We start from the raw sequence: 19,681 nt of genomic DNA on the forward strand, positions 1-19,681 counted from the left end.
AGATCGGCTCGGGCTCCGGCGCCTGCTGGTGACTTCACACTATGTGATTGGCTGGACCGTTTGAAGGATGACGTACAAGTTTGTGGTTAGTCTGGACAAATTACGGAAGTAGTTATCGCGGGATTAGGTTTCGAGGGATTTCATGTCATGTTCGTGTCGCGCGCATTGCGTTTTTGTTGAACACAACTTCTAAATAAAAGCAATGCACATTCAGTCCATGCATGGGGTAAAATTAGAAAATAGGTTTATTTTGTAATTTCTAATTAACCTTACGCGGGCCGGTCAGAATGAACCAAAGGGCCGGATGCGGCCCGCGGGCCGTAAAATGCCCAGGTCTGGTATTTAGGGTCGTTGTCTTGCTGCATGACCCAACTTCTCTTGAGATTCAGTTCATGGACAGATGTCCTGACATTTTCCTTTAGAATTCGCTGGTATAATTCAGAATGCATTGCTCCATCAATGATGGCAAACCGTCCTGGCCCAGATGCAGCAAAACAGGCCCAAACCATGATACTACCACCACCATGTTTCACAGATGGGATAAGGTTCTTATGCTGGAATGCAGTGTTTTCCTTTCTCCAAACATAACGCTTCTCATTTAAACCAAAATGTTTTATTTTGGTCTCATCCGTCCACAAAACATTTTTCCAATAGCCTTCTGGCTTGTCCACGTGATCTTTAGCAAACTGTAGATGAGCAGCAATGTTCTTTTTTGGAGAGCAGTGGCTTTCTCCTTGCAACCCTGCCATGCACACCATTGTTGTTCAGTGTTCTCCTGATGGTGGACTCATGAACATTAACATTAGCTAATGTGAGAGAGGCCTTCAGTTGCTTAGGAGTTACCCTGGGGTCCTTTGTGACCTCGCTGACTATTACACGCCTTGCTCTTGGAGTGATCTTTGTTAGTCGACCACTCCTGGGGAGGGTAACAATGGTCTTGAATTTCCTCCATTTGTACACAATCTGTCTGACTGTGGATTGGTGGAGTCCAACTCTTTAGAGATGGTTTTGTCACCTTTTTCCAGCCTGATGAGCATCAACAACGCTTTTCTGAGGTCCTCAGAAATCTCCTTTGTTCGTGCCATGATACACTTCCACAAACATGTTTTGTGAAGATCAGACTTTGATAGATCCCTGTTCTTTAAATAAAACAGGGTGCCCACTCACACCTGATTGTCATCCCACTGACTGAAAACACCTGACACTAATTTCACCTTCAAATTAACTGCTAATCCTAGAGGTTCACATACTTTTGCCACTCACCAGTATGTAATATTGGATCATTTTCCTCAATAAATAAATGACCAAGTATAATATTTTTGTCTCATTTGCTTAACTGGGTTCTCTTTATCTACTTTTAGGACTTGTGTGAAAATCTGATGATGTTTTAGGTCATATTTATGTAGAAATATAGAAAATTCTAAAGGGTTCACAAACTTTCAAGCACCACTGTATATAGTCCACTATATAGTGAGTAGTGAGTGATTTCAGACAGACACAGTGAAAGTCTGTGTGTTACTGAGAGTCCTTATATACATGCGCTGTGGTTGAGCTCTAATCAGGAACAGGTACATGGTAATTAGTCCTAACGCTGTGTTTGTGCTTTGCACTCTGCAGCTGACCTCCAATGCACGTGGACATGAGAGATGTAACCAGACAACTGTTTGACATATCAAGTTTGATATTCAATTGTAACTCTATTGTAATGATCTAAAGTGGTTCACTCCTGTCCACCAGGCACCCAGCAGAGTCACACTATAATAATTGTGAGTGATTTCGGACACAGCATTTGACTGTCACACTCGCTTTGTAATTTTGCACCAAAACCCAGTTCTTTTTCCATCTGAAAAGTGCTCTCTTATGTCATACGCTGCTCAGATATGAATTTTTTTTTCTGTAACATTTAATTTTGTGCTGGAAAATGAAATGAATGTTTGGATTCAAAAATGTTTTCATGTTGTTGACTCATCTCATCTCATCTCATTATCTCTAGCCGCTTCATCCTTCTACAGGGTCGCAGGCAAGCCGGAGCCCATCCCAGCTGACCACGGGCGAAAGGCGGGGTACACCCTGGACACGTCGCCAGGTCACCACAGGGCTGACACACAGACACAGAGAACCACCCACACTCACATTCACACCTACGGTCAATTTAGAGTCACCAGCCAACCTAACCTGCATGTCTTTGGACTGTGGGGGAAACCGGAGCACCCGGAGGAAACCCACGCGGACACGGGGAGAACATGCAAACTCCGCACAGAAAGGCCCTCGCCGGCCCCGGGGCTCGAACCCAGGACCTTCTTGCTGTGAGGCGACAGCGCTAACCACTACACCACCGTGCCGCCCTGTTGTTGACTCAATAATATAAAAATCATCAAATAGACATTTGCACGGTACTGTATGTACAGTGCTCAGCGTAAATGAGTACACCCCCTTTGAAAAGTAACATTTTAAACAATATCTCAGTGAACACAAACCATTTCCAAAATGTTGACAAGTTTAATATAACATCTGTTTAACTTATAACGTGAAAGTAAGGTTAATAATATAACTTAGATTAGACATTTTTCAGTTTTACTCAAATTAGGGTGGTGTAAAAATGAGTACGCCCCACTGAAAGTCTCTGGAGCAAAGCTAAATTGTCGACTACAAAAGTTGTCTAATTTAACAAGAATTCAATCACCGGTGAGTCTAATTAGTCATTACACAGGTGTCCAGCAGACAGTTGACTATAAAAGGGTGTTACTTAAAGCAAACCCCTTCCCATTTCATGCTGTCAGCAACGGCACCACATGGAAGAGAAATGAGACAAGACCTGAGAAAGAAACTAATTTCTTTCCACCACAAAGGTGAAGGCTACAAGAAGATCAGCAAAGCTTTACTTATCAGTCAGAATACTGTAGCAAAAGTGGTACAAAAATTTAAGAAAGATGGAACTGCAGCCATCTCACAGAGACGTCCAGGTCGTCCACGGAAGTTAACACCTCGACAGGAGCATCTTCTGATGAGAAGGATTGAAGAAAACCAGCATGCAAGTTCACTGCAGTTATCTAAAGAAGTAAAAAGCCAAACTGGGGTGACTATTTCCCGTGACACAATACGGCGTACACTGCAGAGGAATGGCACGCATGGATGCCGTCCACGAAAGAAGCCTCTCCTAAAGCCCAGGCACAAAAAAGCCCACCTAGAGTTTGCCAGGGCCCATGCTGACAAAGATGAAGACTACTGGGACTCTATACTCTGGAGTGTTGAGACCAAGATCAATGTTTTTGGGACTGATGGCTTCAAAACCGTATGGCGTCGCAAAGGTGAGGAATACAAAGAAAAATGCCTGGTGCCTACAGTGAAACATGGTGGTGGCAGTGTCCTTATGTGGGGCTGCATGAGTGCTGCTGGTGTCGCGGAGCTGCATTTCATTGATGGCATCATGAATTCACAGATGTATTGCTCTATACTGAAAGAGAAGATGCTACCATCACTCCGTGCCCTTGGCCGTCGTGCACTTTTCCAACATGACTAAACACACATCGAAGGCCACTGTTGGATTTCTGAAGAAGAACAGGGTGAAAGTGATTCAGTGGCCAAGTATGTCTCTTGATCTCCTGAACCCAATCGAACACCTGTGGGGAATTCTGAAGAGACAAGTTGAGCATCACTCTCCATCCAGCATCCAGTCACTAAAAGAGGTCATTGTTGAAGAATGGAAAAAGATTGATGCTGCAAAATGTCGCCAACTTGTTCATTCCATGCCTAGAAGACTTGGTGCTGTCATTAAAAATAATGGAGGCCGTACAAAGTACTAGATGTAGTAGTTTTTGTTGTGGGGTGTACTCATTTTTGCACCACCCTAATTTGAGTAAAACTGAAAAATGTGTAATCTAAGTTATATTATTAACCTTACTTTCACATTAGAAGTTAAACAGATGTTATATTAAACTTGTCAACATTTTGGAAATTGTCTGTGTTCATTGAGATATTGTTTAAAATATTACTTTTCAAAAGGGGTGTACTTATTTACGCTGAGCACTGTATGTAATTTATTGGAGTAACACGGACCTTGTATCGATATTTTAAAAAAAAAATCACTCTAGAAATGTCACTGTATCGACAATCAGCTGGAATTTTTTCCTTGTACGAGTGTGTACATGTTATCTTTGAGATCTCTGATCCCCAGCACACATCCACGCGCTCACAAGTGGCAGTGATGGACTGCAGAATCTGTTGCTAGGTAAGAAGAAGAAGGAGGAGGAGGAGGAGGACGAGGAGGAGAAGGGAAAAAAAATGTGCCGCATCATTGTCGAAACAAGAAATGGAACCCTTGTAGCAAGTTAGCGAATTTGGAGAGAAATTGTGTATAGGCACGACGCATCAGTCAGGGCCAAGCACTCGTGATGCATGAAGCCGTGTATTTCACTCCACTAATGGCCTCAGCCTTTCATTTTTACACTGCGGCGTGAAACTGCGTCTCATAAATTACAGCAGCGGAACAGGCACGGCTGAAAGCAGGGCCGAGTCGGTGCGGTGCATTTATTATTTATTTTAGCAGGTTATGGCTCTATCATTATTCCTCGTAGCGCAAAACTGATACACAAAGCACTCAGCCCACCAATGCCATCTGCCGTTTCCATTTGCGTGACTCCGTTCAGGCTGGTGACAGAAAAAAAAAAAACACACACACACAACTAACTTCCCTGAATGGTTCCATTGTTTGATGAAATGCTCTTCAGCTCATTTATTCCAGTCTGATGTTGTTTTGGATCCATTAACATATTAATTAGCAGCTAATGGACTTAATTAGGTTACTTTGTAATTAAACAGTGAAGAACTGATGAGGCGAACTCCGGAAATCTTTGATGAAATGTCGGAGGAAGTGGAATTTCTTTCTTATTTTTTCCCCCTTCCTCAACCCTCAAGTCAGCTTTCGCCGTTTCTGAGAATACGCTAACCAGCTACTTTATTAGGAACACCCATACGTCCATTTTAAACAATATCTCAATGAACACAAACAATTTCCAAAATGTTGACAAGTTTAATATAACATCTGTTTAACTTCTAACGTGAAAGTAAGGTTAATAATATAACTTAGATGACACATTTTTCAGTTTTACTCAAATTAGGGTGGTGCAAAAATGAGCACACCCCACAACAAAAACTACTACATCTAGTACTTTGTCTGGCCTCCATGATTTTTAATGACAGCACCAAGTCTTCTAGGCATGGAATGAACAAGCTGGCGACATTTTGCAACATCAATCTTTTTCCATTCTTCAACAACGACCTCTTTTAGTGACTGGATACTGGATGGAGAGCGATGCTCAACTTGTCTCTTCAGAATTCCCCAGAGGTGTTCGACTGAGTTCAGATCAGGAGACGTACTTGGCCACTGAATCACTTTCACCCTGTTCTTCTTCAGAAATCCAACAGTGGCCTTAGATGTGTGTTTAGTCATGTTGGAAAAGTGCACGACGACCAAGGGCACGGAGTGATGGTAGCATCTTCTCTTTCAGTATAGAGCAATACATCTGTGAATTCATGATGCCATCAATGAAATGCAGTTCCCCGACACCAGCAGCACTCATGCAGCCCCACATAAGGACACTGCCACCACCATGTTTCACTGTAGGCACCATGCATTTTTCTTTGTATTCCTCACCTTTGCGATGCCATACAGTTTTGAAGCCATCAGTCCCAAAAACATTTATCTCGGTCTCATCACTCCAGAGTATAGAGTCCCAGTAGTCTTCATCTTTGTCAGCATGGGCTCTGGCAAACTCTAGGCGGGCTTTTTTGTGCCTGGGCTTTAGGAGAGGCTTCTTTCGTGGATGGCATCCATGCATGCCATTCCTCTGCAGTGTACGCCGTATTGTGTCACGGGAAATAGTCACCCCAGTTTGGCTTTCTACTTCTTTAGATAACTGCAGTGAACTTGCATGCCGATTTTCTTCAACCCTTCTCATCAGAAGACGCTCCTGTCGAGGTGTTAACTTCCGTGGACGACCTGGACGTCTCTGTGAGATGGTTGCAGTTCCATCTTTCTTAAATTTTTGTACCACTTTTGCTACAGTATTCTGACTGATAAGTAAAGCTTTGCTGCTCTTCTTGTAGCCTTCACCTTTGTGGTGTAAAGAAATGATTTTCTTTGGGGAATTCTGAAGAGACAAGTTGAGCATCACTCTCCATCCAGTCACTAAAAGAGGTCGTTGTTGAAGAATGGAAAAAGATTGATGTTGCAAAATGTCGCCAACTTGTTCATTCCATGCCTAGAAGACTTGGTGCTGTCATTAAAAATCATGGAGGCCATACAAAGTACTAGATGGAGTAGTTTTTGTTGTGGGGTGTACTCATTTTTGCACCACCCTAATTTGAGTAGAACTGAAAAATGTGTAATCTAAGTTTATATTATTAACCTTACTTTCACGTTAGAAGTTAAACAGATGTTATATTAAACTTGTCAACATTTTGGAAATTGTTTGTGTTCATTGAGATATTGTTTAAAATGTTACTTTTCAAAGGGGGTGTACTTATTTACGCCCAGCACTGTATCTAATCAGCTGAGCCATTGTTGGCTTGAGTTCATGTTCACTTCCTGTCAAAGTGTGACTTTCTTTCACTGTGGCATGAAAGTGTGTTGGTTTGAGCCAGATGGTTTGAGTATTTCGGAAACTGCTGATCTCCTGGGGGTTCTAGAGTTTACACAGATAGAATGGTGCGAAAAACAAAAAAACATCGAGTGAGTGAGTGACAGTTCTGTGTGGAAAGTAAACAAACAGCTCGTTGATGAGAGAAGGCAGAGGAAAATGGACAGATTGGTGCGAGCTTTTTTGCCAGGAAGGACTCATATAATAACTCATATAATCACTCTTTACAACCGTGGTGAGCAGAAAAGCATCTCGACCTGCAACAGATAACAAGACCACATTGGGTTCCACGCCTGCAGCCAAGAACAAGGATCTTAGAACCAAGAACAGGTTCCTGTTAAAGTGGCCAGTGATGAGTGTATGTGGAATGATGTACGTCGTGGAAGAAAGAAGATGGAAAAAAAAAGAAATTGTCACATTTATTTCGATATCAAGAGTTGATTTTACATCAGCGTCTGACAATGGACTCCTACAAAAACAACGAAACAAAAAGAAAAAAAAGGGAAAAAAAGGCTTACAACAGTACCGTATTTTATTCTCGCACACACTTTTCATTCCATCTTTTTTCTTCTTATTATTATTATTATAATTGTAATAATAATTATTATTATTTTTATTTCATAATATTCCATACTTCATCTAATAAATTATTTAGTGTCAAATGCTGAGATACATTTCATAAAACGTCGTGTTGACACATCAGAAGAAAAAAAAAAAAATCTTATCCCTGGCAAATCCTGCCACCAAAATAAATTACACACAAGTCCAATTCACTCCCAATTTGTGCAAGACGTAGCTTTTTTTTTTTTAATGTTGAAAAACGAGACAAAAGGCTTGTCCTCCGCACACATTTGTTGGCGAAAAAAAAAGGACTTTTACAATCGAAAATGCGTAAGTGATGAAGGCGAACGCACTGCTCACAAGTGGAAGTGTGAATACGGGCTTCTGTTCATGTTCTCGAAGCTTCTACAAGTGACAAAGTGTAAGAAGATTTCACACACCAAAAAATGTGCAACCCCCTTCGCTAAAATGAAAACGTCCTCTCGGAAATGAAATGTCACTTATGGTTGCCATAATATTTTTTTAATCATTTTTTTTTTTACTTTTTTTTTTCCACTTGTGGTACAGCAAAATATATTTTCTTTAGCTGTCATTCTTATAAGAGTTACATGTGCAATAGAGAAAATATAAGGCCTGAGTCAGGAGTAGTGGTTCTTTCTTTTTTGTTGTTTTCGTTCTTTGTTTTGTTCAGGAGTTGCGAGACACCATGTGTGGGGTCACGTGTCCATTGTCTTTGCCTGATAAACCCCAGGACGCTTGAGAAGAAGTTCTACAAAATGCCGTGTTCATGGTCGTCATGTTGTTGTCGTCGATATCATACAAAATGGTGGCCAGTGCGTGGACGACGCCAGCCTCCTCACGAACACGTCAAGCAGCCTGCGTGTTTTTCCCACCTCGGCCAGAACAGTTTAAACCACAGATGGCTTGAAACTTGTACAAAAACGACTAAATGGCAAAAAACCGACGCGCATCTGTGGGAGAAAATTGACTGCACCTACTCAAAAGGAGGAAAAGGAAATGGATAGGATGAGCTCAGAGGCTGGTGATGAGCTGCATTTGCCCGTCTTTGGGGGTCTCACTGTCTGGAGATTGGCGCTCGTTATCCTCAAACCCGTTCCCGTTGCAGCTCTCAGTGATATGGTAGTACGAGGCAGGAAGGACGCCGTCTCCTGTGCCTTTGTGGCACGGTTCGTCCATGTCGCTGTGCCCGGACGACGAAAGAGGAAAATCGTCCTCTCCGTCATGCGGGCACAGAGACGGAGACGAGTCTCTGAGTTCAGGCATGCTCATATACACCGAGTCCCTGTTATCGAGCGAGGGCGTGGTTTCATTCCTCCCCGCCCCATCGACCTCCTTCTGCTCCTCCTCGTCCTTCGTTTCATGTCGGTGCCTGGCAGGCTGGCGCGATGCCTGCTTGGCACTGTACAGGAGCGAATGAGTCCGCTGAGGAAGCAGAGGCGCCTCCAGGACCTCGCGGTGATGCGGCTGGAGAAGGAGTTCCAGCGCCGGGTGGTTAGTTTCGTTCCCGTCATCTTCACTCCTAACCCCGACGCCTCCCATCCCAGCATGGCAGCCTGGTGGGCATCGATCCGGATTGGACGGTTGCTCGGAGTCGTCCTGGCAGCGCGGGTTCCCGCGCGGACGAAGGTTATTGTGCACCAACTCGGAGATGATCATCTTCTCGAAGGCGGCATCGTCAAGTGAGTAGCTGCTGTTGAAGTTGCCGTTGAGGGGCAGCGTGTCCATGGCACTGACGTCACGGCTGTTCGTCCGAGAGTGCTGGCCTGGAATAACACACACGGGCACACTCAGAAACACAAAAGCACTCCAAGACCATCAAGCAAACCAAGCAGAGCAAACAGTTAATATATTAGCAGCAATAAAATGTCAATTACTGTTAAGGACATATCAACATTCTCCCCCCCCCCACCCCCGTCCTATCCCAAGCCTTAAATGCGTCTCATCTTATTATCCATCATCCATACAGTAATATTCAAAATATTACTGTCATTTCATGTCCTTAACAGTATGTCGATGAAAAGAAAATGACACAAGCAGCCACAAAACCGTTAAAATGCACACACACATAATGCACATAGTCAGACATGAAAGCAAGCCGCCATTTTAAATGAATATTAAGTGCAAAACCAGTGCCAAAGGCAGTGCACAGGCAAAATGTTCATGAACTGACTTAAAAAAAAATATACATATACACATATATATATATATATATATATATATATATATATATATATATATATATAAAATAATGTAAGCGTGATCAATGACGCACACACACAGCCATCTGCAGAAAACTGAGCCTATGGATGCCAGTCAGTCCTTACCACACACACACACACACACACACACACGCAGGCAGGCGGGCGTGCAGCAGGCGAGCGAGGTGCAAGGACTCACTTTGCCACCACTCACATTATGTGTGTCTGCTCAGGCTAGCTGGCCTGAGAACTGCCGACGTGCCAAAAGAAAAGTGAAACAACGGCGTTTTTTTAAAAAATTGTAGCAATGATAAACAAGTGAGAAACAGCAAAAAAGAAAGCTTTCAAACTCTAACGTCTCTGAATTCAGTCCATCCTTTCAGCTAGGGAATAGATTGATCCTGGATTACACTACATTTAACAGTTATCCCATGAAATTGAGCCGTGCATGAGCTGATAGCCGACGAGGCGTGTAAAGCTCATGTACGACTTGATTTCGTGGAATAACTGTTTTATTCTATCTACATTCACTGGATTTTGAGAAACAGAGCATTGTTATTTTGCAAATTCAATCCTAGTAGTAGCGTATCCTGGTAACAGAGTGATACCCTACTAGTAGAGTATCCTAGTAGTAGAGAAATATCCTAGTAGTAGAGGGATATAGAAGTAATAGAGTGATATCCTAGTCGTAGAGTATCCTAGTAATAGAGTGATATCCTAGTAGAAGAGTATTCTAGCAGTAGAGTGATATCCCAGTAGTAGAGTATCTGGGTAATAGAGTGATATCCTAATAGTAGAGTATCCTATTAGTAGAGTGATATCCTAATAGTAAAGTGATATCCTAATAGTAGAGTATCCTCGTAGTAGAGTGATATCCTAGTAGTACAGGGATATCCTTGTAATAGAGTGATATCCTAGTCATAGAGTATCCTAGTAATAGAGTGATATCCTAGTAGAAGAGTATTCTAGTAGTAGAATGATATCCTAGTAGTAGAGTATCCTGGTAATAGAGTGATATCCTAATAGAAGAGTATTCTAGTAGTATAATGATATCCTAGTAGTAGAGTATCCTGGTAATAGAGTGATATCCTAATAGTAGAGTATCCTATTAGTAGAGTGATATAGTAGTAGAGTGATATCCTAATAGTAAAGTGATATCCTAATAGTAGAGTATCCTCGTAGTAGAGTGATATCCTAGTAGTAGAGGGATATCCTTGTAATAGAGCGATATCCTAGTCATAGAGTATCCTAGTAATAGAGTGATATCCTAGTAGAAGCGTATTCTAGTAGTAGAATGATATCCTAGTAGTAGAGTATCCTGGTAATAGAGTGATATACTAATAGTAGGGTATCTTATTAGGAGAGGGATATCCTAGTAGTAGAGTATCCTGGTAATAAAGTGATATCCTAATAGTAGAGTATCCTAATAGTAGAGTGACATCCTAGTAGTAGAGTATCCTGGTAATAGAGAGATATCCTAATAGTAGAGTATCCTAATAGTAGAGTGACATCCTAGTAGTAGAGTATCCTGGTAATAAAGTGATATCCTAATAGTAGAGTATCCTAATAGTAGAGTGACATCCTAGTAGTAGAGTATCCTGGTAATAGAGAGATATCCTAATAGTAGAGTATTCTAGTAGTAGAGTGATATCCTAGTAGTAGAGTGATATCCTAGTCGTAGAGTATCTTAATAATAGAGTGATATCCTAGTAGTAGAGTGATATCCTAATAGTAGAGTATTCTAGTAGTAGTAGTAGTGTGATATCCTAGGAGTAGAGTGAGATCCTAGTAGTAGAGTATCCTAATAGTAGAGTGATATCCTAATAGTAGAGCGATATCCTAGTAGTAGAGAGAAATCCTAGTAGTAGAGCGAAATCCTAGTAGAAGAGGGAAATCCTAGTAGTAGAGCGATATCCTAGTAGTAGAGCATCTTAATAGTACAGTGATATCCTAGTAGTAGAGCGATATCCTAGTAGTAGAGCGATATCCTTGTAATAGAGCGATATCCTAGTCATAGAGTATCTTGGTAATAAAGTGATATCCTAATAGTAGAGTAGCCTAATAGTAGAGTGACATCCTAGTAGTAGAGTATCCTGGTAATAGAGTGATATCCTAAAAGTAGAGTATTCTAGTAGTAGAGTGATATCCTAATAGTAGAGTATTCTAGTAGTAGTGTGATATACTAGGAGTAGAGTGATATCCTAATAGTAGAGCGATATCCTAGTAGAAGAGGGAAATCCTAGTAGTAGAGTGATATCCTAGTAGTAGAGTATCTTAATAGTACAGTGATATCCTAGTAGTAGAGCGATATCCTTGTAATAGAGTGATATCCTAGTAGTAGAGCGATATCCTTGTAATAGAGTGATATCCTAGTCATAGAGTATCCTAGTAGTAGAATGATATCTTAGTAGTAGAGTATCCTGGTAATAGAGTGATATCCTAATAGTAGGGTATCTTATTAGGAGAGGGATATCCTAGTAATAGAGTATCCTGGTAATAAAGTGATATCCTAATAGTAGAATATCCTAATAGTAGAGTGACATCCTAGTAGTAGAGTGATATCCTAATAGTAGAGTATTCTAGTAGTAGAGTGATATCCTAGTAGTAGAGTATCCTAATAGTAGAGTGATATCCTAATAGTAGAGCGATATCCTAGTAGTAGAGGGAAATCTTAGTAGTAGAGTGATATCCTAGTAGTAGAGCGAAATCCTAGTAGAAGAGGGAAATCCTAGTAGTAGAGCATCTTAATAGTACAGTGATATCCTAGTAGTAGAGCGATATCCTAGTAGTAGAGCGATATCCTCGTAGTAGAGTAGCCAATCAGAGCGCGCGATTGCTTATATCCAGTGAATGTGGACAGAATAATATAATATATTGTATTGCATTATATGCAAATGCAGATCAATGAATCCTAAACATTATAAATGAAACACAGAAAATACCTTTTTTTTTGTATTCTTATTCTCCTGGGTTGAGACGAAGCTTCCTACATTATCCCGTCCTTCCCCCCCTCGCTATTAACATTTTAAAACAATTCCAAAAACTAAATCATTGTGTTTTTGTTTCTGTAATTCAATTTTTTTTTTCCAGCAAATAAACTATTTCTCATTTATTTTGATTGTTTTTAAGCCAATTTTGGCTTAAAAAAAAAAATTCTCCAATCACTCCGAGATGAAAATATATTTTCTGGATAAACGATGCAGATCTGTAATACAAATCAGCGATTCGAATGTAAATAATTAATTCCCAGTGTGCACCATAATAAATGATCTGAGATGAGTACGATCAATAAAACACATGTGGGTGCATATGGAGCCGTGACGAGCAGCCCCTTTCATTGCTGTAATTATGACTTCCTTCATTGCTCATCACTTAGTTCATCTAATTAACGAGCAGGCGCGCCGGATGACTGAATTCAGGATATGGAGTGTGTAAGGGTACAGCAGCAAGCATTCACAGCATCTCTCTCTCTCTCTCTCTCTCTCTCTCTCTAAAGCCCTCGGTGTACGTCTAATGGAGGCGACCTTCAAGCTTAAAAGCTTGCATAATCTACTTGAGGTTTGTTTTGGCTTCTGTATGTGGCCTCTCAAATACTGTAAATTACTTTGGCCAGTTTGAGTTCCAGTTCAGAGTGTTCAGATTTCACCTGTTATTGGTGTTGTAGCTCTCCTTATCGTACGCCAACCACCGGCTAGGAAGGATGAACGCTAACATGTACATACATCCTTTCAAACTGCTGCTCTTGCTGCATCACAGGGCTGTGGAACAGCCTCAGAGACGTGCGCTCTCTGCCCTCTTCCACATACATGAGCTCAGGGATGCTCGTGATTGGCTAGCATCGCTCTGATTGACAGGACAGAAACTAACACCACCCCTCCCACCCAGAAAGATCGGCTAATCACGCGCTCTCATGAGCTCCTGGTCACAAATGTCCATGATATCGTTACGATTTTGACTTGTGATCTCCAACATGTTACTTTTGCACCGCTCGAGATATCCTGGAATACTTTTCAATTCAAATTTTCGTTATCTTCATGATCAATTCTGGATATTTAATCAATCCTGGTTTTCATAACTAAGCCGTTGTTCATTTTATATCACGTTACATTACAGGCATTTAGCGGACGCTCTTATCCAGAGCGACGTGCAACATGGAACAACCAGGGAATTGAACCAGCAACCCCTTGGTCCCAAAGCAGCTTCTCTTCCCATTTTCTCCTCAAATACATCATATTGCTTGCCAAAGCCACCACAATGTCGCCGCTCTAAGATGTACACCGAGGGCTTACCAGCTTTTTTTCCTAGTCCGGGTGGGTGTTTAAACAGCTCATCGAATCATAATTACCAAGCAGGGAAAATAACAAAATGAACGACTCGCCAAAACGAGTCTCGAACACATTCTATAACTCAGGTTGCTTGCGTAAAAGGAATGCATAGAAGGAAAATAAAAACAGGAAATATGACAGGATGGAGGATGGTGAAAGTAGGAAAAGGGATTTGAGGAATCACTTCAATGATTCGATTCCTGAAATGAATCATTTCAAACCTGTCACGGATTTGATGCAGCTCTCGGAAAATATCGTGCAACCGACAGTCAGCGTGGATATTTCAAGGTCCGTAAATAAGCATATATTTAACACTTCGTTAATGAATTAATAAAATCACTAATCCTGAGCACATCAGGAAATAACGAAGTGTATCAACGAACAGCCGAGTGAGTCGTATACAGTCTGATCAGGCGTTAATAATGGTACGAGTTAATCTCATTCTGTTAATTAATATCATGGCTTGCAGTATTAATAATGTTAATATGTACATTTCATTATATTGTATTTATAATACATCATGTCTTATATACCAGTTAGTTCTGGTTCGCTAATTTGATTGGTTCAGTAGCGTTCTAATGCTGAGGTCTCACATAGCCAGAATTACTTCACGGTAGATGCTGGGAGATGATTTTGGGCCTTCCGGGGGTCAACTGGCACACGTTCTGGGCCCTTCCGTCAGAATACGTGAGAGCAGGGGAGCTACGTTGACAACCAGGAGGGTGTGGCTTCCATGCCTGGAAAGTTTGTTGTGTTGGAAACTGCCGTGGGTCAAGCGCTGGACGAATTCACCCGTCGCAACCGTGAAGGCATCTGTGAGCAATCTTGAGGCAAACGTGAGGTTTACGTAGGTTACTGTAGCATTCCTTCACAACCACTGAACTCAAAATGTTTACGGAAAAACATTCCACAGAAAGTGAAAAGGTTGCCTTAATGAAAAGGGCGTTGCTTATTTCATCTTGCCATGGCTATGCCATACAGCAGCCATGAAAACTATCATTGCTATAAGGCCATGCGTCGCTATACTTCGCTGCTGCCATTGGTTTTTACCGGCATCTCCAGTTGCTACCATCGCGGTTACCGTCGCTTCATTTACATATTTACTCCGCCCAAATTTATGCAATGGATCACCTCCGAATCTATCAGAATGGCCACAGTAGGCCCCAGCCACGGTTCTCATGGCTCGACTGGGACCTTAGCATAAGAGTGCTCATATTTCTTATAACAGCACTGGGATGTTTCAGTGTGTGTATCACTATCACTCTGGGCATTCGCGACGTAAACTTCCATTTCCTAGTTAATTTGAGTGAGCAGCGCTGGCGCAAATTGTGACTCTCACTCAGGATCTTTTGACTTATTATTATTATTATTATTATTATCCTAGCGTTTTTCAGGACGCTATTTCTCCCTCAGTTTTCAACCATCACCAAATTTCACATGAAGAATACCTCTGGGCTGAATTACATTGCTATGACTTTTGGTGCTGATCTGGATCACTGATCCAGAATGATCCATGAAAAATGAGATTTTTTTTTTCAATCACTTATAACTCTGTCAAGTTTCAAGTTTTTTTCAATCAGTTTTTTTTTTTATTTTGTTTGGCATGGCAGGGCGCAACTTTTCCTCACTAAGCGTCATTCTCTATCTCTTACCGTTCTGGATCTATAGGGTACAGTGACCAGACATCCCGGTTTGTAACAGCTAGCGCAAATCACTGTGACTTTAGTCACAGTCTCGGTCACAGTCACAGTCTCTACACAAATGTTAGTGGAAGCACCTTCAGAACACGTACATACAAATTAATATGAGCTAGCTAGCCGATAAAGTGACAATGTCAGCGTGGCTTCTTCTGGATCCATTTCTGCTAGCGGAGCAAAAACAAATGGAACATTTGTCGTGAAATATCACTCATCATTAATTTCTGTTGTGTCAAACCGACATCACAGTCGCAGTAGTCATGTTCTTAGACGTCTTCGGATTAAAAGTTTGATTCATTATTTATGCAAAAAAGATTAAAAAGAAGTGATATTTCCACAAATGATCCATTTGTTCCTGAAAAGACGCCTGGATAAGAGATTCATATGCTGGATTAACTGCGGCTCCATTTCCCATCTCGTGCAGGATATGACTCAAGTCGCTCTAATTTGAATAGAAATAGAGGGGGGGGGGGGGGGGGGGAGAGATTGCAGCAAATAGAAAGGAAGCAAAAAAAAATAAATTATTGGTGTTGTTGTGTGACACGCAGCCGTCGAGATAAGAAAAGTCCCTCTTGTTGATGTGGAGAAGAATCCGAAACCAGACATCAAACGACTTGAGCTGAAGGAGAGGGAGAGGAAGAGGAAGAGGGGGAGGGGGGTAAGAAGGCGACGATGAAAAAACAATTTGAAAAAAGGATGACTGTGAAGTATTGCTATTGCCAGGAATTCGTACGTTTTGTTTATGCATGTGCAATCTTTCGAATGCAGCCAGGTATTGTGCAGAGAGTGTGACTATCAGATGTGGACAGAAGTCCATAAGGCTATATCAGCATTTCACTCTATTCATGCACTGCATCAAAGCCAGCCATGCAGAATTTTCCTATGGATGCTTTCAGGACCTGCACCATTCTCTTGCTTTGCTTCCTCCCCCTCCTCCTCCTCCTCCTCTCTTTGCCCTTCACGCTGTTAATAAAATAGAAGGTAAAGCATGAAGGCCAAGCAACTTATTCCAAGGCCACGGTGTTCTCAATGTTCAGCCTCTGCACGCCTCGGATTTACAACCAAGAGACTGACATATCCATATAGGCCTTGATTGGAGAAGGCGTCGGAGTAGAGTAAAGCCCCGAGACGTGGATGTAATGCCAACACGCCGCGTCAGCTCCGTCCTTTCTCTTCCGCCCACTCTCTGTCTCAACGAGAAGCTCTTCCGTTCGATTAACTGAGCAGCACGTTTCCTCGAAGCAAACCTCTTCGACATTTTTTGAACTGCTCTCGTCTTAAACAAGCAGCAAATGTTCACCAAAGCATGAAATGTGTTGTACAGTTCTGTAATGCCATTCTGAGAATCCTCCGAGCGTTTCGGCGTGATGAGACGCCTCGCAGCTTTTCATTCAATTTAGCCTCAATGAGGCATTTATTTATTTATTTTTCAGTTCTAAGTGCCCGAAATGTCACGAAAAAAAAACATGGAAATAACAAGAAGCGCAAATATACAGTACCAGTCAAAAGTTTGTGCAGCCCTACTCATTCATTCGTAGGTTCTTCTGTATTTGTTTTTCTGGAAAACAATACTGGAACATCCATGGAATTACATGGTCAACAAGAGCGCTCTGAGAGCACAATATCCCCCGCTGGCGACTAGGCCATAACTCTGGTAAAACGCGACTGAATAGAATGAAATTGCAATATGCATATTACCGACATATAACAAAGAATCCCACCAAGTTTCATGAAATTCCTCCAAAAACTGTGAGAGGAGTTGATTTCAGAAGGTGAGTACCCTTCCTGGGATGGACGGACGGACATCGCCACGACATAATCCCCCTTCGGGTCTTTCAGCCAGCGGGGGATAACAAAAAGTTGTTAAAAACCAAAACGTTTCATATTTTAGATTCTTCAAACTAGCCAGTGTTTACCTTGATGACGCTTTGCACGCTATTGGCGTTAATCTTAACCAGCTTCATGAGGTCGTCACCTGGAACGCTTTTCAATTCACAGGTGTCTCGTCAAAAGTTAATTAGCGGATGAGTTTCTTGCCTTCTTAATGTATTTCAGATCAAAAGGTAAATAATAAACAAGACCGTCAATGACGTAGGCGTAGCTCACTCCGGCCCCGTCTAGTCCAGAAGGAACGATCTAAAGTGAGCCACCTTATGGGCGTAATAAATGTTGCAAGCCATATACAGAAGCTGTATCCGCCCTAGGAATACGGACCTATTTGCCAAAACGGTGAGGAATTGACTGAGAAGAAGCGATTTTTGTTGAACTGCTCACTCATTAAGGCTTAATTAGTCCATAACTTCATTAATAATTGTAAATAAGCAAATCTGGGTAGAAGTTATATGCACCCTAGGTACCCCTACCTTCATGCCAGAATGAATCAAAATCGGTGAAGAATTGAGGGAGAAGAAGCGATTTGTGTGGAAACTGCTCGTTAGGGATTGATTAATTACTCCATATCTTCATTATTATTAATTGCAATTATGCAAATGTGGGTAGAAGCCATATGCTGCACCCCAGGCAGACCGACCTTCCTGCCGAAAAGACTAAAAATAAGTGAAGAATTGAGAGAGAAGAAGCGATTTTCGTGAAATGTGAACGACGATGACGGACGGACGACGGACAACAACATGATGGCATAAACTCATCATCTGTCGGCCAGATGAGCTCATTACTTTAAGACATGAAGTGTCTCTTCATTAGACAGAATTAGAAGGCGTGTCCAAACTTTCGACTGGTACTGGATTAGTGCCGAAGTCTTGCCACCTGCTAGTTTCTCTTACATCGCAACCTTTGATATTTCAACTCATTAAACTGCTGAAATTTCTCGCACCTCAGACCGAGTTAACAAGATCAAAATCACTCCAGGATCTCGGAGGACTCGGAAGGCTAGCTGGGACGTATCAGGATGCAAGTTATAAAGCAACACTATTCAGTGAGAAGTGTTCCAAAAACGGATTGGACTCTGAAATTTTTTACGAGGCACATTCAGACTGACGGAATCCACAAATCGAGGATCTTTTTTGAGGAAATGGAGCAACCAAGGGCAACTTTAGCTCCAGGAGCCGATGTAGTGCAGACCTGAAACTACTGGGGTGGAGCTTAAATGACAAAAAGCCAATGATTGGTCAAGCTGCACAAAATGACAAATTCTGTAATTTAAAAAAACAAAAACTAAAGTGTTGTGGATGGTCAAAGTAGACGTTTTAGATGTTGACGTTTACGTAAAGACAAAAAAAACACAACGCAAGTGCAGTCTCTACGTTCTTAGCGTTCGCTTTACTTTTGTCGTATGATAAAATGACGTAAAATTTGCACATTTCTCTGTTTTACTTGACTTGTCTGGAAACAGCGCAAGTCTCGTTAGAAGAGTTTTTGGCAATTTTTGCTTTCTCAGCAGATCCTCAAAAAGATTTCAGTGTAACCATGACTTTTTTTATTGCTACTGACTTACACATGAAATGTACCATATATATATATATATATATATATATATATATATATATATATATATATATATATATATATATATATATATATATGAGTGATTCCACGCTTATGGGTACTGAAATGGGGACATGAACTTATTCACCTAAAACCATTTCTTTTTTTACCATCAGGTCACAAAACATGTAATCTTTAATGAATGATATATTAAAAGATAACTTTAATTTTCTGAGATGTAATAAAAACACATTTATATGCCAAAAGTCAAGCCTATGAGTTCCAAAATGATGTCTGTTACATTACTTCTGTTACGATTGTCCATCTCGCGTCTGTTACAAATTAATTACAATCTAGCTATATACCATGTTAATCTTATTGAAAGAATGTGTATGTTTATTCTACTACACATGTTTATTAATTATATTTGCTAAAACATCACCTTCCTATGTTTCAAAAAGTAATTCTACATTGTTAAAATTGAGAATATATATGTCCACAACACTTCTGTTACGTTCTGACTTTGGCATATAAATATGTTTTTATTACATCTCAGAAAATTAAAGTTATCTTTTAACATATCATTCATTAAAGATTACATGTTTTGTGACCTGATGGTAAAAAAAGAAATGGTTTTAGGTGAATTTTTAAAAATAAGTTCATGTCCCCATTTCAGTACCCATAAGCGTGGAATCACTCATATATATATATATATATATATATATATATATATATATATATATATATATATATATATATATATATATATACACACACACACATACTAGGGCTGTCAA

General features: G+C 40.9%; 1 protein-coding gene across 13 annotated transcripts in view; it reads right to left on the bottom strand.

Annotated features, from left to right (window-relative positions):
- The window catches only part of LOC132875318 (adhesion G protein-coupled receptor L2-like), a 407,634-nt gene that overhangs the window by 77,276 nt on the left and 310,677 nt on the right, over window positions 1–19,681 (bottom strand). For 4 of the 13 annotated variants that reach the window (XM_060912235.1, XM_060912115.1, XM_060912923.1 and 1 more), the window contains one exon: window positions 7,040–8,983. The exons of 3 other annotated variants lie outside the window; for them this stretch is intronic. In XM_060912235.1, coding sequence (XP_060768218.1) covers window positions 8,232–8,983 — 752 coding nt within the window. In that variant the 3' untranslated portion in view covers window positions 7,040–8,231. Of the gene's footprint in view, window positions 1–7,039; window positions 8,984–9,617; window positions 16,060–19,681 lie in introns of those variants that run through there. 6 more of the 13 variants (XM_060912685.1, XM_060912311.1, XM_060912767.1 and 3 more) reach the window with 4 other exon arrangements.

This window comes from Neoarius graeffei, chromosome 1, assembly GCF_027579695.1.
Source record: "Neoarius graeffei isolate fNeoGra1 chromosome 1, fNeoGra1.pri, whole genome shotgun sequence".
Taxonomy (NCBI): domain Eukaryota; kingdom Metazoa; phylum Chordata; class Actinopteri; order Siluriformes; family Ariidae; genus Neoarius; species Neoarius graeffei.